The sequence below is a fragment of the Lutzomyia longipalpis genome, chromosome 1, assembly GCF_024334085.1.
Source record: "Lutzomyia longipalpis isolate SR_M1_2022 chromosome 1, ASM2433408v1".
NCBI lineage: Eukaryota > Metazoa > Arthropoda > Insecta > Diptera > Psychodidae > Lutzomyia > Lutzomyia longipalpis.
Window position 1 is genome coordinate 26,387,255 of NC_074707.1, and position 27,951 is coordinate 26,415,205.

The 27,951-nt window shown below is 35.4% G+C and overlaps 2 protein-coding genes across 3 annotated transcripts in view; one reads left to right on the forward strand and one right to left on the reverse strand.

Annotated features, from left to right (window-relative positions):
* The window catches only part of LOC129797536 (REST corepressor), a 303,631-nt gene that overhangs the window by 142,959 nt on the left and 132,721 nt on the right, over nucleotides 1-27,951 (forward strand). The gene's annotated exons all lie outside the window — the stretch shown is intronic.
* LOC129797421 (histone-lysine N-methyltransferase ash1) lies at nucleotides 17-27,442 on the reverse strand. 2 transcript variants are annotated; one of them, XM_055839955.1, is made up of 9 exons: nucleotides 27,310-27,442; nucleotides 24,248-24,483; nucleotides 21,069-21,252; nucleotides 20,708-21,002; nucleotides 6,746-8,987; nucleotides 2,385-5,842; nucleotides 1,011-2,318; nucleotides 821-934; nucleotides 17-760 (listed from the first exon to the last, which is right to left on the reverse strand). In XM_055839955.1, exons 2-9 carry the CDS (start codon nucleotides 24,369-24,371, stop codon nucleotides 596-598), a joined length of 7,890 nt encoding a protein of 2,629 aa, XP_055695930.1. In that variant the 5' UTR covers nucleotides 24,372-24,483; nucleotides 27,310-27,442; the 3' UTR covers nucleotides 17-595. The 2 variants fall into 2 exon arrangements, with proteins under 2 accessions (XP_055695930.1, XP_055695932.1); XM_055839957.1 differs by having other exon boundaries at nucleotides 24,248-24,424; nucleotides 27,310-27,435.

Genomic DNA, 27,951 nt, shown 5'->3' on the forward strand with positions numbered 1-27,951 from the left:
TAATGAAACTAAAGAATCCGCGGAAACTTAAAATTTTATTAATTCCACAATTATTAAAAAGTTTTTTTTATGACTAAATATTGTTTAATCTTAGGTATTTATAATAATTATAAATAATAAATCCAATTTTGCATATCATGATATGCTTAATCCACTTAAAAAATAAACAAACAAATCTTCCAATCTCACCTCCAATTGACCAAAATTATAACTGCTGTAATATAACATTTTTCTTTTTTTTTTGCAAATCTTTTCAATATTCGATTTATTTTTAGGTACTTCGGAACCATTTTTTTTACTACTAGTTCTAAAATTAATTTTATCGTTTTACAAAGAAAAATAATGCAATTGAAAATATTAAGCGTTTTACCGAGAGATATAATAGAGAGAGCATTTATGCAAGAATTTTATCGCTACATTATGTATCTCATGTACCTAATAATTTGTCGGCCTATATTGAGCATTCAACAAAAAATTCCCAGATTCTGTTTAATTCAAAATGCTGTTTCTTTTTTTTTTTAGTTCACAATATGTTTGTAGTTAGGCTATTAACTTTTATATATAGATAGAGTTTGATTATTTCCTAAAATGATTATTAAACAGGCACACTTGTGGCATTGGCCCGACGTTGTCGGGCGCCTCTTCCAGTTAGTAAATACGATAAGTCCATAGCTGGTAAACTTTCTGGCTTCGTACTTTTCAGGCGATTCATGAGACGCGTCAGAGTATCCTCTAACCGATTTCTCTTTTCGTTCAATGTCTAAAAAAAGGGAATCAAAATAAATATTGTATAAAAATGGCTTTGAATTAAATTTCTTACTTTTGCTGGAGGCGGCATCAGTTGGATGATTGATGTGGAATTTTTTCTCGAAACAATTGATGCTTCTTCCTTACGCTTCTTGGGTTTAAGTGGCGTTGGACCTATATCGTGTGGCTGAAAAATAATGGTAATGTTTAAAGAAAAAGAACCAAAGTCCAAAGTAATATTTCTTCTTTTTTTGACAACTTACAGCGTATGTACGCGAGATTTTCATTTTTTGTCCAAATTTACGAAAAGCATAGCTCTTGGTGCATGTAGGATAAGCCTGTTTGGACACTTTTGCAAATAAGCGTGCCCCCTTATCCACCCTGAGTTCGCAAATGTATATGTGATTCTCATCACTGTCTACGGGACGTCCTTTGCAGTATGTTACCGGATCGAGAACCCAACATCTACCCATTATCAATTCAATCGGTACAACTTCATACAGAGGCACACGAACAACTTCATTGGGATAGAACTTTCTCGTTGGCTCATGATATGTCTCATGAGGGCGCAAGTAGTGATGCCCAAATACAAAACGTTTTCCATTATTATCCTTCCACAATCTCTCGACACGGAAAATGTCACACTCTGTATAATCAATCTCCCCAATCGTCTCGTATGTGTGCTTTTGTTGTGGTTGGCTAGGATTTTTTGGATCTGGTGATATTGGAATGTCTCGCAGCACATAAACCGTATCACTCTGTCGTATATGCAAATCACCGCGCAGAAGAGAGAGGTAGTACCTGTAGCCTTCATCTGTAAATTCATCTAGAGGAATTTCAAGATTCACAGGTCTCGGATCACACTTCTCACAACGATAGCTCTCAGCCTCCGTGTCTGCCTTTGTACATTCCGTATGTTGCCATACTTGACAGTCTGAGCACTGAATCATGAGTCCCTCATCCTTAAAGAGACCGCAGATGCATTGAATTACATCCTCATTGGGCTCTGCCTTGAGGACTAACTCATTCACTTTGGACCGTTGGTATCCTTTCAGGGAATCTTTGTCATCAACTATCTCTAGAAGTTGCTCGTACACCAACTGTTTCTTATTCGTGAAGAGTGTCATAAGGGATTTGGCTGCTTTTACCTCATCTGATTCTAACGCATAGAACGTCATGGCATTATTGAATAGTCTCTGTACATCTTCATCGAAAGCTGCGGGATTTGTGTATACACCTTTCTCAACATTCGCTTCAATCTGTGCCATATCAATGGGCTTTGTAATTACTTCATAGTACTGCGGAATTTTCTTTTTTGCCGGTAAACATAACTTATTGATGGCACAATGTGGTCCGGACCCCTTGAAGCAGCAAATCTCGCGACAGAGATCTTTAAAAATTGCTGCCATTTTGGCCATTTTATCAATTTTCGGATCATGATCCCCCACAGTTAGACCGCGTGTACGAATATTTCGTGGCGCACGGAGCTCTGTGATCCTTGTCAAAAGTGTAACGGGTGATGGCACTGAGGTTTGTGGTTGCTGCGTCAAACGCTCTTTCATGCGACGAATCTAAAAAAAATAAAAGATTTAATAAGCAATATTTACAACATGTAAACAGAAAACAATAAGGCACACCTTTCCAAGATTTCGCATAAGGAAACAGTGACTCTCTCTGATGATGATCTGCTCTTTGTTTGACGGTACCTGGAATAGTGGTGTACCTGATCGATCTTTTCCCGTATTATGGAATTGATTTTTCTTCGCTGTTCTCTTCCGGGAACGTCCCCGAGATGCACTATCATCGCTGCTACTGGACTTGGTGTGTGATTGCTCTACTACAACCGGTTTGACTCTCTGTGACTTTCCGCCAATTACACCACGACATATCGGGGACTCACATAGGCATGGCTGCCCTTCTGCAGGATTGAACAGAGCAAAGTTATAGTCGTAGGTTAATTCTTCGCCGGATTTGATATCTCGTGCTGCAAAAAGAACCATTCGGGGTAGTCCATTGACACTCCATTTTTGCATTTCACAATTTGGGGCGCAAGAGTGGTTCACGAATCGTCCATCACTTCCCATTCGATGTCCATCAATTACAAGGCCTCCATCGAGATGAAGACAGTAGTGATGGGTGTCACGTACATATAGTGTCGCCATGCGATCCTTGAATTCTCTCTCTGTGACCACTTCGCCAACGTACTCCAAAATAAAGTTGCCTTTCTTAATGGGGAGTCTCGTTCGAACACCCCATCCCTTATTGGCTGTCATATATCTTTCAATACCCGGTGCATACTCGTGCCTCTGAATCTTTGTGTTCTGGCACTTATCTCCACATGGACACGTCTCTATGCTACATTCTGTGTACACTACACGATTGAGGCAGTCATCACCACATCCAGAATCAGGCCTGCAGCTGCAAGATGGTTGATCTGTACGAGGATTTGCACGCACATCGATATATACATTTGTACGGATCTTTTTGTAGTTCCAACTTGGTACGCTATTTCTTCCCGGGAGCTTTTCATTCTCATTTGCCCACCAAAGATCATAAGGCAAAAGAAAATCTCGCTGTGTTTTGCGAAGGAAACGTTCACAGTAAGGTGGTGGCGGTAGGAGTGAGATAGGCGGCATATAGTCTTCTGATCGGCTAAGCTTTTTTCCTTCATCCTCTTTGAAAGTATCGGACAGTAAACCAGCAGTGAGATATTTCTTCTTCCATTTCGATGGCTTTTTCGCACTCTTCTCACTCGCAACACTTCCAGGTGATTCATCTCTTGTCGGAATGTATGATGGACCTTCGCTAATTGGCAATGGTTCCTGTTCCAATTCTTCTAGAAGCTGTGGTGATAGACTTTTAAGAGTTTTCACTTCAACTTTTCCTTTTGTTTCTAAAATATCTGCATTTACTGCGACATTAGAATTTTTAGGAAATACTTCTTGGACTTTCTGAACTGTTTGTGGTTTATTTTTTTCTGATTTCTTTTGCGTATTAGCTGTAGAAGCGTTAACATGGTCTTTAAATGCTTGCTGTCGTTTTGCAAGACTCATTTCATCAAGATCAGGGTTTTTCTTTTCTAAACTTTTTCCTCTTAAAGTTCGAGTTTTTATAGGATTTTTATTTTTTTCCTTGTTTGTCGCCTTGGATTTCTCTTTTGACTGAATTTTCATAATATTACCTTCCATTGGGGGTGCTGCGATTGAATTTGCTCTTTTATACCTAAGCGTTCTCTCAATTGTCTTTGAATCATCTGGTGGTAGTTCATTAGAAGTTAATTTTGCAGGATCTTTTAAAGGCAATTTTGGAATTTCTTTCTGAATAATTTTAATAGTTTCATTTGCGGATATTTTTGGCATTTCTTTTGAAATTTGTTTTGATACCACCTTAGAAGGTTCATTTGAAGCAACTTTGAAGGCTTCTTTTTGAGTTTCTTTAAAATTCTCTTTTGTTGCTACTACTGGGGCATCTTTATCAACAATTTTAGAAATCTCCTTGACAGTTTTGGATGCATCTTTTGCACAATATTTAGAAGCTTCTTTGGAAAGTTCTTTTCGCACATCTTGATTCCTTTCCAAGGAAATCTTTTGCAGTGTTTTCATTGTTACATCTTTAGAAATTTTAGGACTTTCTCTAGCAGTTTCATTTGATGTGCTCCTTGAGGTAAAATCTTTGGGAGATTCTGCAGAAATTACTAAAGGACTCATCCTTACTTCCATTCTCGACTTTGGACGTGGTGAACGTTCAAGATTTGTAGATGAAAGTAAAATTGTTGAAGATGATCTCGATGTGGTTCTTCTAGATAAAATAATTCCAGCAGTATTTTCCATTGATTCTAATTTTACCACAGGCTGCATTTCTGCCTCTAGTTTGTTTTTCTTTTCAATTTCACTTTGAAGTCGCGTTCTTTTTGCTGATTCTGGGAGAATCTCATTTGGGGTAAGATTATCGATGAGAGCATTGATTGCTTTCTTTCGTGTTCTTTTCCGTTCATTAGACTTGACGAGGTTTATCAGAGGTTCATTGTCTGACGATTGATCACGTCCTTTTGCTGTTTCCTCTTCCTTAAGCTTTTTAGCTATAGTTGTAACGCTTCCACTGTCTTGAGAACTATCCCGATCTCTTTTCTTTACACTACTCTCATCACGATTCCTTACTCTTAGCTGACGCTTTCCTTCGACAACTTCCACATTTGCTAAACTTTTCCGTACTCTACGATCTAAGCCACAAGGATTGATTACCATGCACGTGGGAGAATATTCTTCAGGAATTTTTCCTTGGAGTCTTTCTAAGCTCACTACAGAGAGCCTAGGGCGACTGTTTCTCTCCACAAATGTATCTGCTGTTTCTCCGACTTTCGGTACTCGATCACAATTTTCTGTAATCTTCTTAACATTTTCAACTGTGAGTGGTTGTACTTTAACAGACCTCTGAGGTTCTTTTGTACCACCAATCCAAGATAACTTTGATGCTGCGTCCCGCACAATTTTTTTCCTTTTCTTTACACTAGGAAATCCAGTTCGATTTATAGCTTTCCTACGTTTCCGCTTGGATAATTGCCCCGCAGTTTTGCTCAACAGCGCCTCCACTACTTTTTCTCCTCGTCGTTGGCCACTCTCATTCGTGTCCACTGTACCAATGGATTCAGACATTCTTGGGGAGTCTAGAGCTTCCGTTTTAGTCACAAGACTTGGAATAACAATGGTAGATACTGGAATCTGTAGCTCTAAATCAATTGATGGTTCAAAGACACCAGGTGGTGGGGCAGCAGTCGACATTTTGCTGATAACCGATGTGCGCCCTTTGCTACTTGAACTCTCTCCTGATGGGGAAGCTTGCATTTTTGACACGAGATTTTCCAAGCGATTTTTCTTTCGTGTTACAATATCTGAACGCCGACTGCGTAAATTTGTTCCAGACTCTAAAATACTCATCTCATTTGAATCTGTGGTTTTTATGTCAATGGTAATTGGGGAGTTGCTGGATTTAATGGCAGACGATAAATTATCAGTGGTGAGTAGTTGTGCGTCCTGTTTTTCAATGAGATGCCTTTTCTTTGGCGTCACTGCTCTCGGTTGTGTCTTCCCAGAATCACCTATACCAAAGTAAGATACATAAATCACATTGTGGAAAAAATTTTCAAATTAGAGAATGAATACTTCAATAATATATACCTATACTATTAAATTTTAATGCCTACTAAATATATTCAATACCTGTATTGTACAGTACACATCATCATTTGACTTTCCTTTTCTTTTAGTTGTGTAATATGAAAATTAAAGAGTCACTTCTATTTTTTTTTAAATTATATCTTTAACTTATTTGAAACTATGATTACATATAGCAAATATGTAATCATTGAGATCTTTTTGTTAGTGAAGTATAAATCCTTCCGATTGCGCCAGCCAAGGGACGGTAGGTCAACCCAAACGCATCCTTTCAATTTTAGGGGTAAATTGAAAGGATACCGTCCCTTGGCCGACGCAATCGGAAGGATTTATCCTACACCAACAAATACATAAAATTCCGTCAGATTCCACTAGAGAATCATTGAGATCCTAAGACGATTCTTCAAAAGATGTGGGTGTTCAAAGAAAATCTTCGAGCTCAAGTAAAAAATATTTTGGTATTTTGGTAAGCCGACGTGTGAATTAGACTGAGAATTTGGGAATTTTTGAAATTCTCAGTCAAGTAAAAAACCTCTCTATAATTATTGATTATTGTAGGGGAGACCGGGGCTAATAAAGTCACTTAAGGGTTTGGAAAAAGCCTAATATATCATATTTCCTAGCTAGATAGAACAAAATGATCTGAGAAAGAGTTGTAGGGCAGTAAATTTCCTAAAAAAATGAGCTATACATTTCGTTTTATCTATTTGGGAAATATGATATTTTGAGCTTTTTCTAAACCCTTGAGTGACTCTTTTAACCCCGGTCTCCCCTACCTATATTAAAAAATGCGTAAGTTAGTAGAAATTTGTTTTTAATCTACTCACTATTCCTGGCTTCGTCTGGCATCAATTTACTCTCACTCCGCTCTCCTGGTGTTAGCAAGTAGTGGCGCTTCTTTAATGGTAGTTTATGTTCATCGGGACTTTGAGAGGATTGCGCTTTCTTATTGCGCCTCTTGCCAGAACTAGTTGATGGTGAATCAGCAGTTTCTGTCACTTTTCGTTTCTTAGTAGCGCGTTTTGTTGTTGACTTAGGTACTGACTCCTTCGTCATATTTCTCTCTACACTAATATGAAAAGTCACTCCAAATGATGCTATCAGTTGATCTAGTTCTTGCAGAAACTTTGAATCAGTTACACGACTAACTACACTATCATTCCGTGATTGCAGCCTCTTCCTACGACGTCGTTTTAGGTAATGCCGTGACATAGTTGATCGGCTGCTACAACGACTTACAGCTGAAGATCTTCTAGACCGGATGGCAGCGGCTTTGGATGGAGTTTTTAGTGCATTGTTCTCCTTAATTTTTTGTCCAGGCTGTTGAAGAAAGCTTCCAAATGAGCAAACACCGTCGTCTAACCTCTTGGCAACTCCTTTGGGCTTTCCCACCGATACGGATCCGAAAGTTGACATGGATTTGATTTTACCTATAAAATCTGTGAGTTTCTTGGCATTTCCTGGAAGGCTCTTGCTACTGGTGGCATCCTTAAAAGACAACGAGTTACTCGCACGCGTGAAGAGGGAATGACCTTGCCCCACCTTTTGGAGTGATTTTCTAGCTTGTGACGGTAATTCTATGCTGCCAAATGTGAGTTTCTTGTCTGATCCAAAAACTGCATTAAAGGATGAAAATAGTTTTTCACTGGTTTTCGATGCAGGTGTATTGGCTTCAAGACTATTTTCTTCACTGGATTGACCAAGGCTGAGTCCAGCCAGCTGTAGAATATCTTGTTCCGTAACAGCTGATTTGTTGCTGTGTGTCTTTGTACGTCGTTTTCGTCTCACCTTCTTTCTGTGCCTAATGCTGCAGTCACTACGATAGCCACAGCTTTTTGCCTTCACACTGTAATCACTTCTGTACCCACTTTTTTTGCTTTTTGTACTAAAATCACTTCGATATCCGGACATACGGCTCTTCCGTACTATTCCATAATCACTCGTGTATCCACTTTGTGACGCCAAGATCTTACTACACACCGTACCTCCGTCACTTTTGTATCCACTCACACTCGGCCTTCTAAACTTTTTATTAATATCAATTTTTCGCCACGCAGGATCGATGGTCTCCTCTTTTTTGACTTCTTTTGATTTTGTTGGTGGGCGCCCGGGACCACGACGCCTACCACGCGGAGGATATAGTACTCTTTCTGTAGCGTAGATGCTCTTTTCGAGGCTGGCAATGTTAATTTTAGTAGGAGACGTAGGGATTGGCGTTTTCCGCGTGGGACCAGGTACAGAAGCTGCTTCAACTTTCTTCACACTCCCACTAGCCACATTTCGCGAGCCAGCAGCCCTTTTAGCCTCAGTTCGAGGAGAGTGGCTGGGACTTTGGGTGATTGAAAGTATCCCAGAATCTGGAGATCCACTCGTTGTAGTGGTGCCTTTGGAAGCTGTTGCGTGTTTTTCAACTGTCGGATTCTTTTTTGGTCTTCCACGCTTCCGTTTCAGTTCTACTACAGGAACATTGTCTTTACTTTCCTCTTGACAATCTTTTATTTGATCCTTTGCATCTGAAGACGATGCTGTCAATATATGAGTTTCAATTTCCCTCACATTACCATTTTCCTTACCAACATTTACACTCTGTACAAGTTTTCCATCATTCCTCACAGAATGGTTCTCCACTAAGGAGGTAGCTGTCTTTCCCAACATCTGAGTTTTCACCATAAAGTCAAGAAGTAGTGGTGAGTTGTACTGCATTGGAGGTGCAATAAGTTTTCCACCAACCTCACTGTCCGAACAATTTTCAACTCGCTCAATAGCAGCATTTACAATTGCCGGCAATTCCATATCACTGGATGAGCCATCGACTCCCGGATCAGTGAGTGATGGTACATTTGTTGCATTTGTTTGTTGTACAAATCTCGATGTATTTGAGGATGAATTGGCAGAAGTGGCAGTTGTGGGCATTGGGATACAGGCTTCTGTCTCAAATTCATTGAAATTTTCATTAGGTAGAATGGCTGCCAAATCTTCTGGATTAATTTCTTGCAGAACTCCATCGCTTGATTCTGAATCACTCGAATCGCTTCGTTCACCACTGCTCGTAGATGCGCTTCGACTAGTCTAAAAAAAATAGGTTTAAAGTAATTGTTATTTAAATCTGGCTAACATGAAAGATGTTATATTCTTCTTAATTATATAAGTAATGTAAAAGGAAGTCTGTTTCGATATTTATCTCTGACAAATGAATTCCTCTCAAACGATTGGGTCCATCGTGATGAAATTCGGTATGGTGTGGTGGTAGAGGGGTGTTGGTGCAATACAAGTTTGGAAAGCGCCACAACATAATTATTTACAGTAGGTAGGTACCTAACCTATTTTATGTTACTAACCTACGAAAATAATATCGAAAGAATACCTAGATGGACAGAAAGGACGATTATACCAAGACACTCGTTCTTTATTATACATATGTATGTACATAGATAGAAGTTAAAGTAATCTTCATTTTCGTAAATAATGCGTAGGGGAACGTGGCCCAATTCGGACCGCCGCCCAATTGCGACCGCCCCTTTTTCTCGTAAATGACGAAATATTATAAAATTAGTTTCACTACATTATGAAGATATTATAGTAAGGTAATGTTAGCGCCTAAAATAAATTAATTTGGTACACAACAGGATTAATAAAAAATCAAAATTAATTTTCAGCACTTGGCCGACATTTTCTGATTTTAGAAACGAAGTTGATATGAGTTTTTTTCCCACTATTATGTCTCATATTATGCCGCGTTTCTGTAGCTTAGAGGGTCTAGTTTATTACTTGATTTACAATTTCTTGAAAGATTTTAGGTATTTTAAGTAATTAAGTATAAATGTAATACATGCAGAATGGTCTAATTGCGACCCCCAAAATGTTTCAATTCGGACCGTCTATTTCCACCACTCACCACGGTAAAGCAGTCGCGCATGCGTGTAGTGGTGTGGAAGTGTCTCTCTCACACAGACCGCGCTGTGTTTTGATTTCGGGAAAATCAATATTTTTTCACGTTTCTTGAAAGTTTTTTCGCAGTGAAAATGTTCCTACAGCCAAAGGGGAGTGCAGTTAGTGTAATTTACGCATTCCTCAGAAGAATTTTCGTGGATTATCTGGGAATTACGTCAGTGAGTGCGCAATTGTCAGTGTGTGTGAAAGTGTGTGTAGTCACCTCAAGGGCGAAATGTCAAAACAAATGTGGGGAAAAATGAAAATAAATTCTTGATTTTCCGGCTTTTCCGGGTAATTCATGGTGTTTTTCCTATTTATAGTAGTGATAAAAGTGATCTACTAGTGAAAAACCCACAAATTACGGCAAAAACAGGGGGTCGCAATTGGAACACTCGGGGGGTCGCAATTAGAACACCGTGGTGAAAAAGTGCAATTTTAGCAACTTTTCTTAATTACATTATTTCTCAGAACAGGTAAGAGTTAGAATGTTTGCATCTATGGAACAAAGTTAGCCTATTAAATAACCTTTCCAATGGTACCACACTTGGGAAGATTTAATTCCTTTTTATAGGACTTTTTCCAATCCTTCTGAAACAGAATTTAGGGGGTCCGAATTGGGCCACGTTCCCCTATCACATGAAACTTACTAATTTGCTAAGTAAGTTAGGGATTTGATTTGAATTGCTGACAATATATTGAAATAAGTACCTACTTTTTTTTAGCCACAACTTCCTTTACTTACCTTAATCATTTTTTTTTAAATTCCTCATAAGTGAAGAACATTTTTGAAACCCCTCTAAAAGAACATCGCTTTCATTTTTAATTTAGAGATTAAAGGAATTATTGGAAATTGATTTTCTTTGCCAATAATTGTGGTTTGAAGCTCTTTGATATTATGGTTACATCCGAAAATAGTATAGAAAACAGCTCATGGAGAAAGAAATAGGGCTTTTGGGTCTTTCTGACGAAATTCTAATTAATGTTTTTCTATAATGTACTGTACATGTAGTTATACAAAGGGGTTGAAAGAGAACTTTTTTGCAATATTATAAAGTTAATTAAAATATAGGGTCGATTGGGGTTATAAATCAAATAAAGCTACATTTTGTATAAAACAAAGTAAATTCGTTTCTCATAACATTTTGTGTATTATGTGGTATTTCCCGTTGATTAATATTGTAACATAAAAAAAATGTGGATAATTTAGTTAAAAAAAACGATGTGAGTGCCTCAGATCTCTAATGTATGGTGTAAATAATCTATAAACATCTCTCTGGGAATTTATCACGATGACTGCACAAATTAATTTTCAATGATTTCTCCCCTTAAGGGATTTCTAATATGTCTAAATTAGCTAGTCTATCTGAACAAATTTCATACCATATACAGAGTGATATAAGTAAAATTCTGAAATGATGATGAGTAAATTAAAATATATCACAGAGAATATTAAACAGCTTAAACATTTAAGTATAATACATATCTCTTTTGTATTCATTTCTGATTAAAATTTTTGTAAAAAACCTACTACGCCCAAACTCAAATTGACAATAGTTGTACCTACGTAATGTTCATATACAAAAATTATACAATAAAACTTTGTACATTTGCAAGTAAACAGTGATATCCAATATATGTATATATTTTCTTTTTTTGCTATTAATTCTCAAATTATGTATGAGAATGATTTAGCAATGGTAAAACTAAAAAAAAAGTATGCAAACAATTTTTTTCTTTTACACAAATATTTTTCTTATCTTCTTTTAAGGTTTAAGCAAACATTGGTAATCATCATTCTTTTTTTCTATACCTCTCATCCGATAGCTGTGAAATTTGGTAGGGGAGAGCGGGGTTAAAAAAGTCACTTAAGGGTTTAGAAAAAGCTCAAAATATCATATTTCCCAAACAGATAAAGTGAAATGCATAGCTCAATTCTTTAGGAAATTTACTGTCCTACAACTCTTTCTCAGATCATTTTGTTCTATCTAGCTAGGAAATATGATATTTTAAGCTTTTTCCAAACCCTTAAGTGACTTTATTAGCCCCGCCCTCCCCTACAGAGTTTCCTGATATCATGGTGTTTTAGATGGCCATATCCCCGACCCGAACTCCCTTCACGTAGACCCAATAATACTTTCATGCATTTTTGGCGAAATTTTGATTTTTGTGCTGTAAATTTTGTGTGAAATTAATTTCTCTTTGGATTGTTTGAGATTGATGAGTGTCCTTTTAAGAAAAATACATAATTTTTACCAAAATTTTAAGTATTCTTTCGATATCATATCTTTTTTTTAATGAATCTTAATATATAAAGCTGAAAAGTTTGTCTGTCTGTTTGTGGCACATGAACTCCTCCTAAACGGCTGGGCCGATTTTGATGAAATTTGGTATGGGGGTAGAGGGTGTCAATACGAGTTGCAAGCGCTATATGGGATTCCGCCCCCTCCCCCATTTATAGCGCTCCCACTGAAAAATTGATTTTTCCCATTTTCTACCTGCTGAAGGGTCAGGTAACGGGATTATTTTATTTAAAAAATTTTTCGGGGTTACGTATTATTCATCCCTCTTACTAATATACGCCCCCCTTTTATAGCTTAAAATGTAGTTTGCTCACACGTGATTGGGAGCTCGGGTTGACTAGTCTTTTAATATATCTTTGTTCCATCACATTGTTATGTCTCTCTGAAAATTGCGCGAAGCGGGGCAAAGTAAATTGGAGAAAACTTGGGTTAAAAAATATTAATAGTTTATCCATCCTACAATTTAATCTATATAATAAAAAAAACCTATATAATAAAGAAAGGCCTGTTTGTTGGTAATCGTCGTTCCTTCTTTTCTATACAAATCCACACCGTTTGTCCAATCGCGATGAAATTTGGTACAGAGCCCCCTTATAACAGGCGGTTTCAGATGGCCGTATTCATTTTCCCCCCAAAGCCTCCCTTCAGGTAGCCCCTATAAAGTCATGCACTTTATGCGAATTTTTGAATTTGGCGCCTGAAATGTTGTATGAAAATGATTTCTTCTCTAATCTGATTATAAACCATCACATTTTTTCTCTCTCTAAAATTTGCGCGAAGCGTAACAAATCCCTGTGAAGCGGGGTGAGGTAAATTGGAGCGAAGCGACAATTTACCTCGTTAAATTCTATTTGTTATAATGTTCTTAGGTTGCCCATGTCCCGATAAATGATTACCCAATAATTCCTACTTAAAAAAAAGAACATCAATAATAACATTCTGAGGCCTGAATGGAACTTCTTGGTAACAATTGATTTATTTATATTCTGTTTTTTTTTACCTTACAATACAATTGATGGTATACCTAAATAAACCTGATGAAACTTCTAAATGGATGAATTTGATTTGAACTTGATAAATTGATATTTATACCATATGTTGTTGGTGGCATTTTATTTGATTGATTTAGTGTTTCCATATCGTCTTTTGCTCTCATTTCAGCATTGACATCGTCCTAATGACTAATCACTAATCTATAGATATAATTATTGTGTTGCATTTCATTTACCATGCACTATTTTGATCATTTATGTTTTTGATTATCATTTGTATAGTTTTTTATCATAACACTTTTTGCTTGTAAGCTTTTTTTTTAAATCCTTGTATTTCTTTATCGTAGGTATTTTTATTTTATTTTAAGTCTGTCAGCATCTTCTGATAAATAAAATTCTAGTTAATAAACAAAGTTCTATTAGTTGTTAGTTTTTTTTTGTTAAAAAGAATATTACCTAAAGTATTTCAATGTAGTTATTTTGGTTTGACAATACTTGATTAAGTGGCTTAAGAATATTCAGTGAAGTTTTTTTACTTTACCAAAAAATCAAAGTTTTTTTTTCTCAATTAGCGTATTTTTTAATTCAAACCACAAAGGGGATTTTAAAAAACTCAACATCATTGATATAAAAATAATAAAAAACAAAAAATACACGATTTATCAATTAAATATAATATATACCTACTAGGTAAAATGAATAATTGTCATAATGGATCTTTGAGAGATTACTTTAGTTTAAATTTGATAAAAAGTCAAGTGAATTTGTATGAATTTGAATTTAAATTACGGGTTGGGTAATCAACTAGGCTCCGAGGTGGCGACACAGCTTTTAGCTCTGCCACTTTGATCCCGAGTTCCTTCTACATTCTGTTTGTAAAAAATTGAAATATTTTGTAAATTTATGTATGTATGAGGAATAAGGTGAATAAATATACTCTATACTATACCTACTCTATGTGATAAGTTTACTTTCGGTGGATTTACTTTTCCTCCGTCTTTTCCTCTATGTGGTGGCATTTTTCTACTTCAACTGAACACCCTCTATGTATCTTCCCTAAACTTCGCCAATCTCAATTAAACGATTTGATGTTTCAACAACTCTGTTTGATGCTTCCCCTTTATGTATTAGATATCTTATACCTAGTATTTTATTTCACATTCACCAAAGGGGTAGCGATTTTATTACGTGTAAAATTTCATGGATTGTGTAGCTAAATTCAGTTATAAGAGTTGGTGTCCCGCAACGTGTAGAAGTTTGTTTATGTGTTGTAATACGATTTGTGAGCAGTATTAGTAGGCAAAATTGATTTTTTTTTGTAAAATTCAGTAACTTGATGGATAAATATGTTCATATCTCTGGTCTTTAAAAAGGTATAATTTGACATATATCACAATGATTTTCAACGTCACCTCTAGAACACAAAATGGCGGATTTTTGTTTCACCAAAACTGTTTTTCGATTTTTTTATCCTGAAGGAATAGTTCTAATAGTTGTAGAGAATCGCAAAACCTATAATTTGATACTAAGTTGAACAAAATCGGTCAAGTAGTTCAGGAGATATGACTCTTAGAACTTTTAAAATTCAAGAATTTTTCAAATGGCTATATCTTCTAAACGGCGACATAGATTTTCTTCATTTTTGGTATGGTGAAAGATATTAAGTCAGGCTACAATAAATCAAAATTTAAAAGATTTTCCTAATGGGGATTTGGAGATATTTTCCCTTAAAGTTAGGCAATTTTTGTTTTCTATTTTAACGCCTCTTGCGGCCATTTTTGGAACTTGAAGTGTTATAGACAGTAGTAGGGCTTCCTGAAACCTTTCATTTGATACCAAGATGGTCAAGATCAGTCAAGCCGTTCTCGAGTTATATCGAAAAAACACTTTGCTTTAGACCGCCATATTTGATAAACCGCTTGACCGATTTTTAAGTATGAATTATCGATGAAAACGTCTCACTGAGCTCTAAAATATACTAAAATTTCAGACCTCTAGCTATAAGGGAAGTGGTTGACGGTATTTCAAAATGGCGAATGGCGGCCATCTTGGATTTCGTATATGTGAAAAAATGAAATTTTACACTCACATTTCTATAGAAAACTTCAAACCCGAAGTTCCTATCTCCTACCGTTCTTGAGTTATAAAGCAAAATATATTGCACCGGTCGGCAGGCCGGCGGGCCGGTCGGAACAAAAATTTTCCACCACCATTTTCGTAATGTGGGATGTCTAAAACGTGCTCATACCAAGTTTGAGCCCGATCTGAGGTAGTCAGTTTTTCCGACGATTCTTGGTGTTGGCCACGAAGTGTAACACCAACTAATATAAAGAAACTAGTCAACCCGAGCCCCCAATCACGTGTGGACAAACTTCATTTTAAGCTATAAAAGGGGGGCGTATATTAGTAGGGGGATGAATAATACGGTACCTCGAAAAAATTTTTAAAATAAAAAAAATATCGTTATCTGAGCCTTCAGCAGGTAGAAAATGGGAAAAAATCAATTTTTATGTGGGGCGCTATAAATGGGGGTTGGGGCGGAATCCCATATAGCGCTTGCAACTCATATTGACCCCCTCTACCCGTATACCAAATTGCATCCAGATCGGCCCAGCCGTTTCGGAGGAGTTCATGTGCCACAAACAGACAGACAAACTTTTCAGCTTTATATATTAAGATTCATTAAAAAAAAGATATGATATCGAAAGAATACTTAAAATTTTGGTAAAAATTATGTATTTTTCTTAAAAGGACACTCATCAATCTCAAACAATCCAAAGAGAAATTAATTTCACACAAAATTTACAGCACAAAAATCAAAATTTCGCCAAAAATGCATGAAAGTATTATTGGGTCTACGTGAAGGGAGTTCGGGTCGGGGATATGGCCATCTAAAACACCATGATATCAGGAAACTCTGTAGGGGAGGGCGGGGCTAATAAAGTCACTTAAGGGTTTGGAAAAAGCTTAAAATATCATATTTCCTAGCTAGAATCGACCATAACTCGAAAACGGCTTAACCGATTTTGATCAACCCAGGCTCATATGAAAGCTCTCAACAAGCCCTACAACTCTCTAGAACATCCGAAGTTTCAAAAGTGACCGCTAGGGGGCCAAAAATCAAAAACAAAATTTTCGATGAGTTTTTGATTAATATCTCGAAAACGCCATTATCGATTTGCTTCATTTTTTGATATGTTATAGCTGACCATGTTATCTAGTTCCATGCCAAAAATGAAGAAAATCTATGTCTCCGTTCTCGAGATATAGCCTTCCAAAGTTGGCATGTCATATCTCGGGTTCTACAAGTCCGATTTTGATCAACTCAATTGCAAATGAAAGGTTTCGTGAAGCCCTACAAATGTCTAGAACATTGCAAGTTCGAGAAATGACCGCGAGAGGCGCTAAAGTCAAAATCAAAATTTTCGAAAATTTCGAACTCGAATATTTCGAAAATGCCATTATCGATTTACTTCATATTTTAATATATTATAGTTGAGGTTAAGACCTTTTCAACGATAGCTCAAACTCGAAAATCTATGGAGCCGTTCTCGAGATATGGCGTTTTAAAGATTTCTTGGGGGATGACTTTTCAACTTTTCCCGACTTTCATGTATTTAAACAAATTCGCGTTCTAGTTTGCTTTCACAAAATTGGTACACTGAAAGAAACACAGCTCTCGTAAGCTTGGTCAGCTTACCCGTACATTTTTAAGATGTGTTTTAAATGTACATACATTACGTACATACATCAGTTTAATCTCAATTAAAAAAATGAATTCAGTCAATGAAAACTTTTATGATTATATTTTTTTAATTGAATTCATCTTAAGTTCAAATGACATCCTTTTTTTTCATTTAATAAAATCCATTTCATTGTAACGTAATACTAAAATATTTTACCTCTTATTCGATTCCAATTCTACCCATTCCACCTGACAGAAATTCTTCCTATCTTTATGCAGCATTATTCGGATGCCAAATTCTTTAGCATCAGGTTATTTGTATGAGAGTAAAATAGGGATAATAAAATGTATACAAAGCTTCTAAAATTTCGAGAATTGCTTTGTACCTATAGGAAATCTTAAACGATGTTGAGATTGATTTTTTAAATCCTGACACATTTTTGTTAAAATCATGCAACCGGAAAATTTTTCGTGAAGTAAAAGCTTTGTATCTATGAGTGCTCATCGGATAGGAATTTTTTCTCTTTTTGATTTATAATTTTTACGCCAGACTTACGCAATTACAACAGCTTTATACCATCTCAGTTATTTCTGAAAGATTTTGGAAACATTTTATTTTTTAGGAATCTTTGTGTATGTAAAAATTCTAGACTGAATATGTTTTAAAATAAATTTAAAAATTGTTTATCTTTTATTATTTATTTATCAGTGAGTAGTTTAAATTAGATAATAACTAGTCAACCCGAGCCCCAAATCACATGTGAGTAAATTTCATTTAAATCTATAGTAGGGATGGTAGGGATGCGTATATTAATGGGGGGAGGGTGAATAATCAATACCTACCACGATTTTTCAGCAAGTAGAAATTGGGGATAAATAATTTTTTGTGGTGGCGGTATGAAGGTGGGTGGGGATGGAATCCCACATAGCGCTTGCAATTCGTATTGAACCCTCTATGCCCATATCGAATTTTATTAAGATTGGCCTAGCCGTTTCGGAGGAGTTCATGTGCCACAGACAGACAAACTTTTTATAGTAGTAAAAAAAAGAGAAAAAAAGAAAATCACTATAATGATTCTCTACTCCAGTGAGGGCAGACTCAGTATTACCATTTACTATCTTTACTACAGATATAGTAAAATTTCTTAAATACAATACGTTTTTCAACGTTCAGATGCACACAAACACTGTGTCAAAAAAAAATTGAAATGCTTTTTAAAAGATGTGTGGGGTGTGTAGAGTGGAGCTTTTCCTACTGCGTAGCTTATCCTATAAATCCAATTTCATTTAAATTCTTTCTCCTGTCGCAGATATTTCTATTTGAATTAATTTTCTTAAGGACATCTTTTCTTTTCAAGAACTTGACACATCTTTCTTTTCATAATTAATCCTCCATATAGCAAACAATAGAAAGTGTCAGACAAACACAAAATTTATGTTCTTAACAAAAGAAACGACTGAATACAAGAAAACTAATCTCAATCTCTCATTTGCCAACTGATTTGCTTTTCACATGTTTCCAAACCATGAAAGACTTTTCTATAGAGTGGTGCTAAAGTTGAATTCTTATCGAGTGGACAATTACAACCAATTTTTTTTTAGTAATACAAAATAACAGTCTCTCATCAGTAATGGGAATTACATGTATTGTAAAATTGCAAAAAATTGTATCTTAAGGGGCTATTTGGAGAAGATTATGTTTGTTTTGTTTTTACAGTGGCACTTTTTAATTAATTATGATAATAATTAGATATTTTGTTTGATTATTATTATACCTAAGTTTTGGTCACATAAACTACTGAAAACATTCGTTATTTGTGTTTACCTTTTCGCTTAACGTATTAAATTTTGATACCATGTTATTTCTAACCACCCTCAACGACGTGAAATTGACTTCTTTTCTATGTAAGAAGTGTTTGGGATTAATAAGTTCACTCTATCTGTATCACCCATAATCCTCTTTTATTAACCTAAGAAACTTTTTTTATATAGGGGAGGGCGGGGCTAATAAAGTCACTTAAGGGTTTAGAAAAAGCCTAAAATATCATATTTCCTAGCTAGATAGAACAAAATGATCTGAGAAAGAGTTATAGGGCAGTAAATTTCCTAAATAAATGAGCTATGCATTTCACTTTATCTGTTTGGGAAATATGATATTTTGAGCTTTTTCTAAACCCTTAAGTGACTTTTTTAACCCCGCTCTCCCCTATATAAATTAATCTTCATACACTTGACTTTTTGCTTTTTATTCTTATCATGTAACCCATGCATTTCATATATGTACATATACAATACATTATATTCTCTCATTTCATCTAATTAACCACGTACACATACATATATATACATACATATCTTACCCAAGTAACTTTTGTACAAAAAAAACTATCTAAGACCATTTACGGAATGATATATGTATTAAAAAAAACACTGATAGTCTTAGGGTAAAAGAAAGTAAATTCAAACATAGGGAAATATATTAATTAATTAATTAGTATCAAACACAATTTTGGAATGACAATGCAAAGACAACTACTATCACCAACATTTAAGGATTATGACAGGTCTTTGAAAGCCATAGTAATTGGTTACATCTCCAAAAATCCCACAAAAAAATGAATAATTATTATTATGCGAGACACAGGTGACATTTTAAATATTAAAAGAAAAGGTAAGGATTTAAACGTATTAAACAATTTTTTTTTCATATTGCTCTTATGCTTTTTTGAATTAGGATAAGATACAACAGTATCTAGTAAGATACAGTATAAATATACTTTTATTTCTTTTAATTTTCTTGAATTATTATAATTACGAGGTAAATTGTCGCTTCGCTCCAATTTACCTCGCCCCGCTTCGCAGGGATTTGTTGCGCTTCGCGCAAAATTTAGAGACAAAAAATGTGATGGTTTATAAGAAGATTAGGGCCACTTTGAAATTTGCAAAGAGAAGAAATCATTTTCATACAACATTCCCGGCGCTAAATTCAAAAATTCGCAAAAAATGCATGACTTTTCTATGGGGGCTACCTGAAGGGGGGCTTTGGGGGGAAAATGGATACGGCCACTCCAAACCGCCTGTTATAAGGAGCCTCTGTACCAAATTTCATCGCGATCGGTCAAACGGCGTAGATTTGTATAGCCGAACACGACGGAAGATTACCAACAAACAGACATTTCTTTATTATATAGATATACATATGTATATAAAACACATTTGAATAAAAACTGGACAAAATGAAACTTTTCTTTTTATATTATCCATGGCATGGTATAAAGTATAAAAGGTTTCAAAGGAATTATCTTTGCAGAAGAATTTACGGAAGTCAAAAGCATTTCTTTAATTTGAGAATCAAAGCAAATTTCGTAGCGAATTTCATTTTTCATTTTGACGACTTAGCACCAGAATAATAATTTGTTGTTTAAATCAGCAAACGTAACTGAAAAATCTTATCTTTAAACGAGATAGGTAACCTTAGTTAACAGCTAACTACTTAATTATTATTTAGATGTAATTTAGGTGCGCATTTTTTTTATAAAAGAAATTAATATCCTTATATAGATTAGGAATAAAAAATTATTATTTCATTTATTTTATTTTATTTTAGGTAGAAGAATATGTAATGAAAGGTAGAGTAACTCAACCATGTTGTATTGTATTTTGACATGTAGTGTGAAAAACAATTGTTTGGGGAATTTTTTAAACGAAAGCGATTGGAAGATCTTACTGGAATTTAAAATGACCCCCTCTAATTCTAAACTGAATTTCATCCCGATTAGCCCATCTGTTTCGGAGAAGTTCATTTACTATAGTTAAATGGACAGACTTGCTGCTGTAGACTGGGATTTAGTAAAATGCAGTAAAATTACATCAACTTACCTTCTTTCTCCTGATTTTTTTCTGTTTCTTCAATATTTTCTGTTGATTAATATTTGTATTTTCATCGGAGCTTGAATCACTTTCACTGTCATCGCATGCTGAGCAGCATGAACTGGTGCTGGATGCTTCCGTCGTGCTTTTCTTAGAGGTTGAAGCTTCAGGAGTCTTCGTAGTCTTTGCCTTCTTATCATTCGCTTTCAGGAGCGGAGATGAATTGTTGTTACACAACTTTGGATTGGCAGTTTCACCTCGCGGTATGGCTGCTATTTTCATTTTTAGACCACTCTTGTCAGAGCTATTGAGGAAAAAAGATTTATTGATTATAAAATTTGAAAACTTCAGAAATAATTTTTTTTGTTACCTCGTCACGCTGAATTGAGGCGTCTGTACGGGGGATTTTCGACGTTTATGGTGCTCAGACGTTGTACTAGATTCACTGTCACTACTGCTACTCGAGCCATCGGACTCTGAAGACGAGCTGCTTGTGTCCATGTTCTTGCTGGTTATATTATCAGACGGGCCGGACTTTAGAGCATTCACATCCACTGTACGGAAAAAAATGATTATACATAGAGTAACCTTTATGAGCTATTTTTTGATTAGTAGGTATATAGAGTCCAAAAGTAAATAATGTTGGCGGATATGATTATGAATATATGTCTTGTTTTTTAATCCCGTACATTTAAACCCAGAAAATCCTATTAAAAAGTATAGTTTGTTTAAGACCGTAAACTGACTTTAAATGGGAATCCACAACACATTTAAAGGCAGGGAGATACATATATTTTTCATTGTATTGTGAAATTTTAAGTTATGAACTATAAGTTTGGGGTGCCGCTTCTTTCTAGTTTACCTCGCTCCGCTTCACAAGGATTTACAGCGTTTCGCGCAAATTTTAGAGAGAGAAAAATATTGTGTTGAAACAGATTTAATATAAAAATTAGGTGTTTTTTTTTTATTGAGTGCAATCTACTGGTCCTCTTTGTCTACAGACTTTTTAAATTGAGTGGAAGGGTGGAAAAAAAGGTATTTCTCAGGAGGTTCTAAAGAAGATTTTTGGGTATATTGTAGCTACTTATCAATCCCAAAAAAAAAATTGCAAAGAAAAGAAATCAATTTCATGCCACATTTCGGGCACCAAATTCAAACTCATACCAAGTTTGAGCCCGATCGGACAACATTGCATTTTAGGTGGTACATAGAAGCTGTGCTATACTTCGAAAGAATCACAGCTAAAAAATGCATAAAATTTATGTGGGGGCTACCTGAATGGGGGACTTGGGGGGCAAACGACCATCTAAAATCGCCTGATATAAGAAGCCTCTGTACCAAATTTTAACGCGACCGGATAAACGGTGTAGGTTTGTATATCCGAACACGACTGACGATTACCAACAAACTGACTTTTATTTATTATATATGTAGATCATTCCGATCTGAAGTGTATCCTTTCTTCACGATTTCTTCCTACATAGTTTTTATCCGCAATAACTTGAATATATTTTTTTTATTATATATGAGACTAGTCAACCCGAGCCCCCAATCACTTGTGAGTAAATTACATTTAGGGGAGCGCATATTTGTGGGAGGGGGGGATAAATAATAGAGTACCTACAATAAATTCTTAAATAAAATAAACCGTTATATGACTCTTCAACAGGTAAGAATATAGGAAAAATCTTTTTTTGTTGGGGCGCTATAAAGGGGGGTGGAGGTGGAACCATATATAGCGCTTTCAACTCGTATTCCCTCTACCTCCATACCAAACAATAAAATCGGCCCTGACAGTAATACTATTTATATATACTTAATGAAGTTTTTTGTTTCATACTAATAATCTTAATATTTTAAGCTGAAAAGTCTGTTTTTTTTGTGTGTCTGTCTGTGGCACATGAACGCTTTCGAAACGGCTGGGCCGATCTTGATGAAATTTAGTATGGGGGTAGAGGGGATCAATACGAGTTGCAAGCGCTAAATGGGATTCCGACCCCTCCCCCAAACATAGCGCCCCCACAGAAAAATTGAGTTTTTCCCATTTTCCACCTGCAGGATTTTCTTATTTCAAAAGTTTTTCAAGGTACCGTATAATTCATCCCCCCTACTAATATACGCCCCGTTTTATAACTTAAAATGGTGTTTGCTCACACTTGATTGGGGCTCAGGTTGACTAGTATTGTTTTATATTAGATAGATTATTCAGATTTCGGGATCATAATAAACATTAAAATATACAAATCACGCTTTAATTAGTGATAGTCGTGATAGTACAACATCATTAACAATTTTCATTAAGGTGTTATTAAGGGTTGAATATAAGAATAAATGTACGGGTAAGCTGACCAAGCTTACGGGAGCTGTGTTTCTTTCAGTGTACCAATTTTGTGAGAGCAAACTAGAACGCAAATTAATTTAAATACGCGCAAAGTCGGGAAAAGTTGAAAAGTCATACCCTAAGAAATCTTTGAAACGCCATAACTCGGGAACGGCTCCATAGATTTTCAAGTTTGAGCTATCGTTGGAAAGGTCTTTACCTCAACTATAACATATTAAAATATGAAGTAAATCGATAATGGAATTTTCGAAATATTCGAGTTCGAAATTTTCGAAAACTTTGTTTTTGATTTTAGAGCCTCTCGCGGTCATTTCTCGAAGTTGCAATGTTCTACACATTTGTAAGGTTTCACGAAACCTTTCATTTGCGCTTGAGTTGATCAAGATCGGACTTGTAGAACCCGAGATATGATATGCTAACTTTGGAAGGCTATATCTCGAGAACGGCGACATAGATTTTCTTCATTTTTGGCATGGAGCTAGATAATATAGTCAGCTATAACATATCAAAAAATGAAGCAAATCGATAATGGTGTTTTCGAGATATTCATCGAAAACTCATCGAAAATTTTGTTTTTGATTTTTGGCCCCCTAGCGGTCACTTTTGAAACTTTCGATGTTCTAGAGAGTTGTAGGGTTTGTTGAGATCTTTAATTTGAGCCCGGTTTGATCGAAATCGGTCAAGCCGTTTTCGAGTTATGGTCGATTTTCGATGAAAAATTGTGGCGGCCATATTGACTAAACGGCTTGACCGATTTTCGAAAATGAGGTATCGTTGGAAAGGTCTTGATGGCCCCTACAACATATAAAAATTTCAGATTTTTAGCTATTACAGGGGCTGAGATATAGCGAAAACAAAATTTTGAGGTTATCCAAAATGGCGGACGGGGGGGTGGGGGGTAAAATTTGACATCATAATCGGATGTCTTCCAGTCGATATTTAAACTTTGCCGTTTACCGCATGTCTCTATCTATTACCGTTCTCTTGCAATTTAGGGTTATACTACGGACGGACGGCCGGCCGGAAAAATTTTTTTTTGGAGCATACGTTTTTTGGAATGTGGGGACCCTAATTCGTGCTCATACCAAGTTTGAGCCCGATCTGACGACTTTCGATTTTGCTCGGTACACAAAAGCTGTGTCTGAAAGAAACACAGCTAAAATGCTATTGCTATAACTATTAACTAATTCGGTTGATGAAGTGCTTACCAGTGCTGGGGAGACTGGTAGGATCTCCGTGTAATTGTTGTAGGTAGCTCCACGACCTTGTCCGCATGTCGTGACTCTCCGGCAGGGTAGGTGGTAAGTGGTGTGTTCCCGGAATCTGGGGCATTGTCCACCTTCCCGATTTCCGTGTAAATCAGTGATTAGTTCTTCAAACAATCACTGTTAGTTGCATTTGTGGATGTACTGACATAATTAGTAAAGGATTCATGTTCCAAACTCTGTAAAAGGGAGCCAATATATTATAGAGTGCGTCAAATAACCGGATAATTTATAGATTCACTTCCGGGAACACCCTGATTTCCAATTTAAACTTTTTAAAGGGACTAAACAACGAAAACTCTTTATTTAATTTATTTAAGAAGACCATTCAGTTTCATTTTTTATCATTCTTACTGAACATTATAAAAAAAAAGGCAAGAAAATTCCGCCAATTGGACATTGCTTAGTTTTTGGGGTCAAGCGCGACGGCAGGTGCTAAGTGTGCTGTCAAATACTACACACAGAAAAAAAATGACAAAAAGTGGCAGTCAAATCGTCAATTTTTGCGAGTGGGCCACTCGCATAGACAAAATACGAATATTTCACTCGCACTCATTCGCACTATTTCTCGAAAATTTTCACATTTATTGGACCGAAATTGAACATTGAATTCTATAAATACTGATTTGCTCAATCACTTACACCAATTTAAAAGCAATATTTCTTCCATAAATAGCATTATTTGCCCAAAATAGATAAATAAAAATACAATATTAATTGATAAAATTGACGAGAAGAAAGCAAATGTTATAGCAGAAAAAACATTTAAAAGGTTTCTTTCACAAACACTAGCGCCGCGCGGAAATTGGGCGGAATTACCAATTTTACACATGATTTTTATTTTGTTAATTTTTCATCTGGAAAAACTATTAAAACACCAAAAATCATTATCTGATCTCATGTAAAGGTCCACAAAAATAAAATTTCTTCTCGAAAACATAAATTTTCGCATATTTTTTAAAGGATGTCACAACCATAGAAAAAATAATTTCTGCAACAGAATTTCATGACGATATGTCGTAGGATAATCCATACTTTTTCTTTTTTCGTCATTAAATAATTTCATAATGACTTTCAAAGTTTGAATTATTTTTTATAATTAAAAAAAAAAAACAAAAGTTAATTAATAGACCCTTAAATAAGGCTGTGTTACAAAATCTTACGTCGCAGGGTTACTTTAAGATAACTTGAACTACTTTAGAAAGGATATTTAAAAAATATCGTCAAAAACTAATTTAACTTGATAATGTTTCATAAGACATTAATTTAACTTTATAAAATAAAATTTAAGTCAATCGGACGAACAATCCTAAACCGAAATGTCCGATCATAAATATTAAAGCTTATTATAAGCTTAATGGTAAAATATGAAAGTATATTACATAATATGGTTACGTTGATCAATTTTAGATAAAAATTTTTAAGCAATTCAAAAATGGCCGCCATTTTATCCGAACTTTTTTCCAACAAATGTAATGTAAAATAAATATTTTATTTTACAACCACGCTTTTTGGATGATGTTTCTCACATTTCCCATAACCATAAACTTGTATTTCACGCGAATATTATTTTTTTTATTTTAATTATTAATTTATTTGTTTTAATATAGGAAAATATAGATCTTATGAAACGTTATAAAGCCCTATTTTGTAGAATCAAGGATATGAATTTAAAAAAAATCAATAATAGTTTGGTATGCAAGATGGCGGTCAAAAGAATTTGAGGGCGAAATCCCGACTGAAAATCCTTTCTAAAGTAGCTCGTGTTATTTTAAAGTAGCACTTTGCGACATAAGATTTCGTAAAACAGCCTTATTTAATTTTCTATAAATAATTTTTGGTTTTTTTTTGTAATTATAAAAAAAATATTTGCAAAATTTTGTAAATGATTGGATATATTAAGAATTTATTCAATGACGAAAAGAGAAAAAGGTATGGATTATCCTATGACATGTCGTCACGAAATCTTTTTGCAGAAGTTAATCTTTCAATGGTGTAACATCTATATAATAAAGAAAGGCCTGTTTGTTGGTAATCGTCGTTCCGACTTTTCTATACAAATCCACACCGTTTGACCGATCGCGATGAAATTTGGTACAGAGGCTCCTTATAACAGGCGGTTTCAGATGGCCGTATTCATTTTCCCCCCAAAGCCCCCCTTCAGGTAGCCCCCATAGAGATTTCATGAAGTTTTTGCGAATTTTTGAATTTGGCGCCTAATGTGTTGTATGAAATTGATTTCTTCTCTTTCCGAAATTTTTCTACGGGATTTATAAGTGGCCTCAATTAAACCATCACAATTTATTTTCCTCTAAAATTTGCGCGAAGCGCAACAAATCCCCGCGAAGCGGGGCGAGGTAAATTGGAGCGAAGCGACAATTTACCTCGTCTTTTATAAAATGACCCAAAATCATACGTGTATGATGAAAATGCTTTTTTGTTGCAGGAAAACCAGAAAAAAAACGTGTAAAAACGTTTTCTGGACTGAATATCTCATATACCACGTCTCTAGAAAATCGTGTCAGTGTTCTTTAGATGAGGCATTGCGGTAACGGCCAAATTGAAAATAAACAAGGAGCTTGTCAAAAAAAACCTGTCAAATGTTAGTGAGAAAGAAACTATCTACCATAGACTCGTAATAGTAATGTGCGAGTCTACCTGAGGCTCGCAGATTGAAACTGCGAACCATTTCACTCGCATTCACAAAATGCGAAAAATTTTTCTGTGTGTAAATAAATCTCCTATTGGCGCCTCTTCATATTATGGTTTTTCACTCGATTTTATTTTCCTTGCCCAGTGGGATGCTTTTGTGTTTTTATGAATGCTTTAAAGTGCTAGGCATGTATTTTTTGTTGTTAAATTAGGGAATTTGTGTTTACAAAACATTGCTGTCATTTTTCATTCCTAAAATGGCCATTTCACCAACACTGAATGGGGGACTTTGGGTGGCTAATCATGGAGTTTCATGAACTTTTATAAACGTATAATGCATTGTAAACACTCACATTGTATTGCCAAGTGTTTTTCAGACAATTTTAATAATCTCGTGTTATATATAAAGCACAAAATATTTTACAAACGCGTCACTTCACACTTCACTTTCGCCACAGCACTCTGTTAGCTGGTTCGCCGCTATACGCCTTATTTGTCTCATTTCGACTAATTTAGGCGAATTGAATATTTGAATTTTTGGTTAGACAAAAACCGTTAGAACAGTCTTCATAAAATTTTCAAATTTTTAAGAAAAAAATCTTTTTCTGATTTTTTTTATTTCTCTTCTTTTTTATGCATTTACATACAATAGTTAACATGAGCCCCCAACGCCCCCAATCTGGTGTCAGCAAATTGAATAAATTCCCAACTTCTCAAACTAAATAACACATCGGCCTACCACAATATTAAATTGAATAAAATTCGTCGCTTGACCCTTCAGGTTTTTTTTGTAACCCCCCCCCCTCCTTACCATCACCCCTCATTTTTAACCAGGTCTTAAGCTATTAAGCTTATATGGACTGCCGAATCACTACTAACATATAACATCCTTTTAATTCATTCAATCACATTCACACTTGCACTCCATTCATTATAAAAACGACACAATTTTTCTATACAAAAATGATTTTTATGCATTTTAAGAAATTCACTTA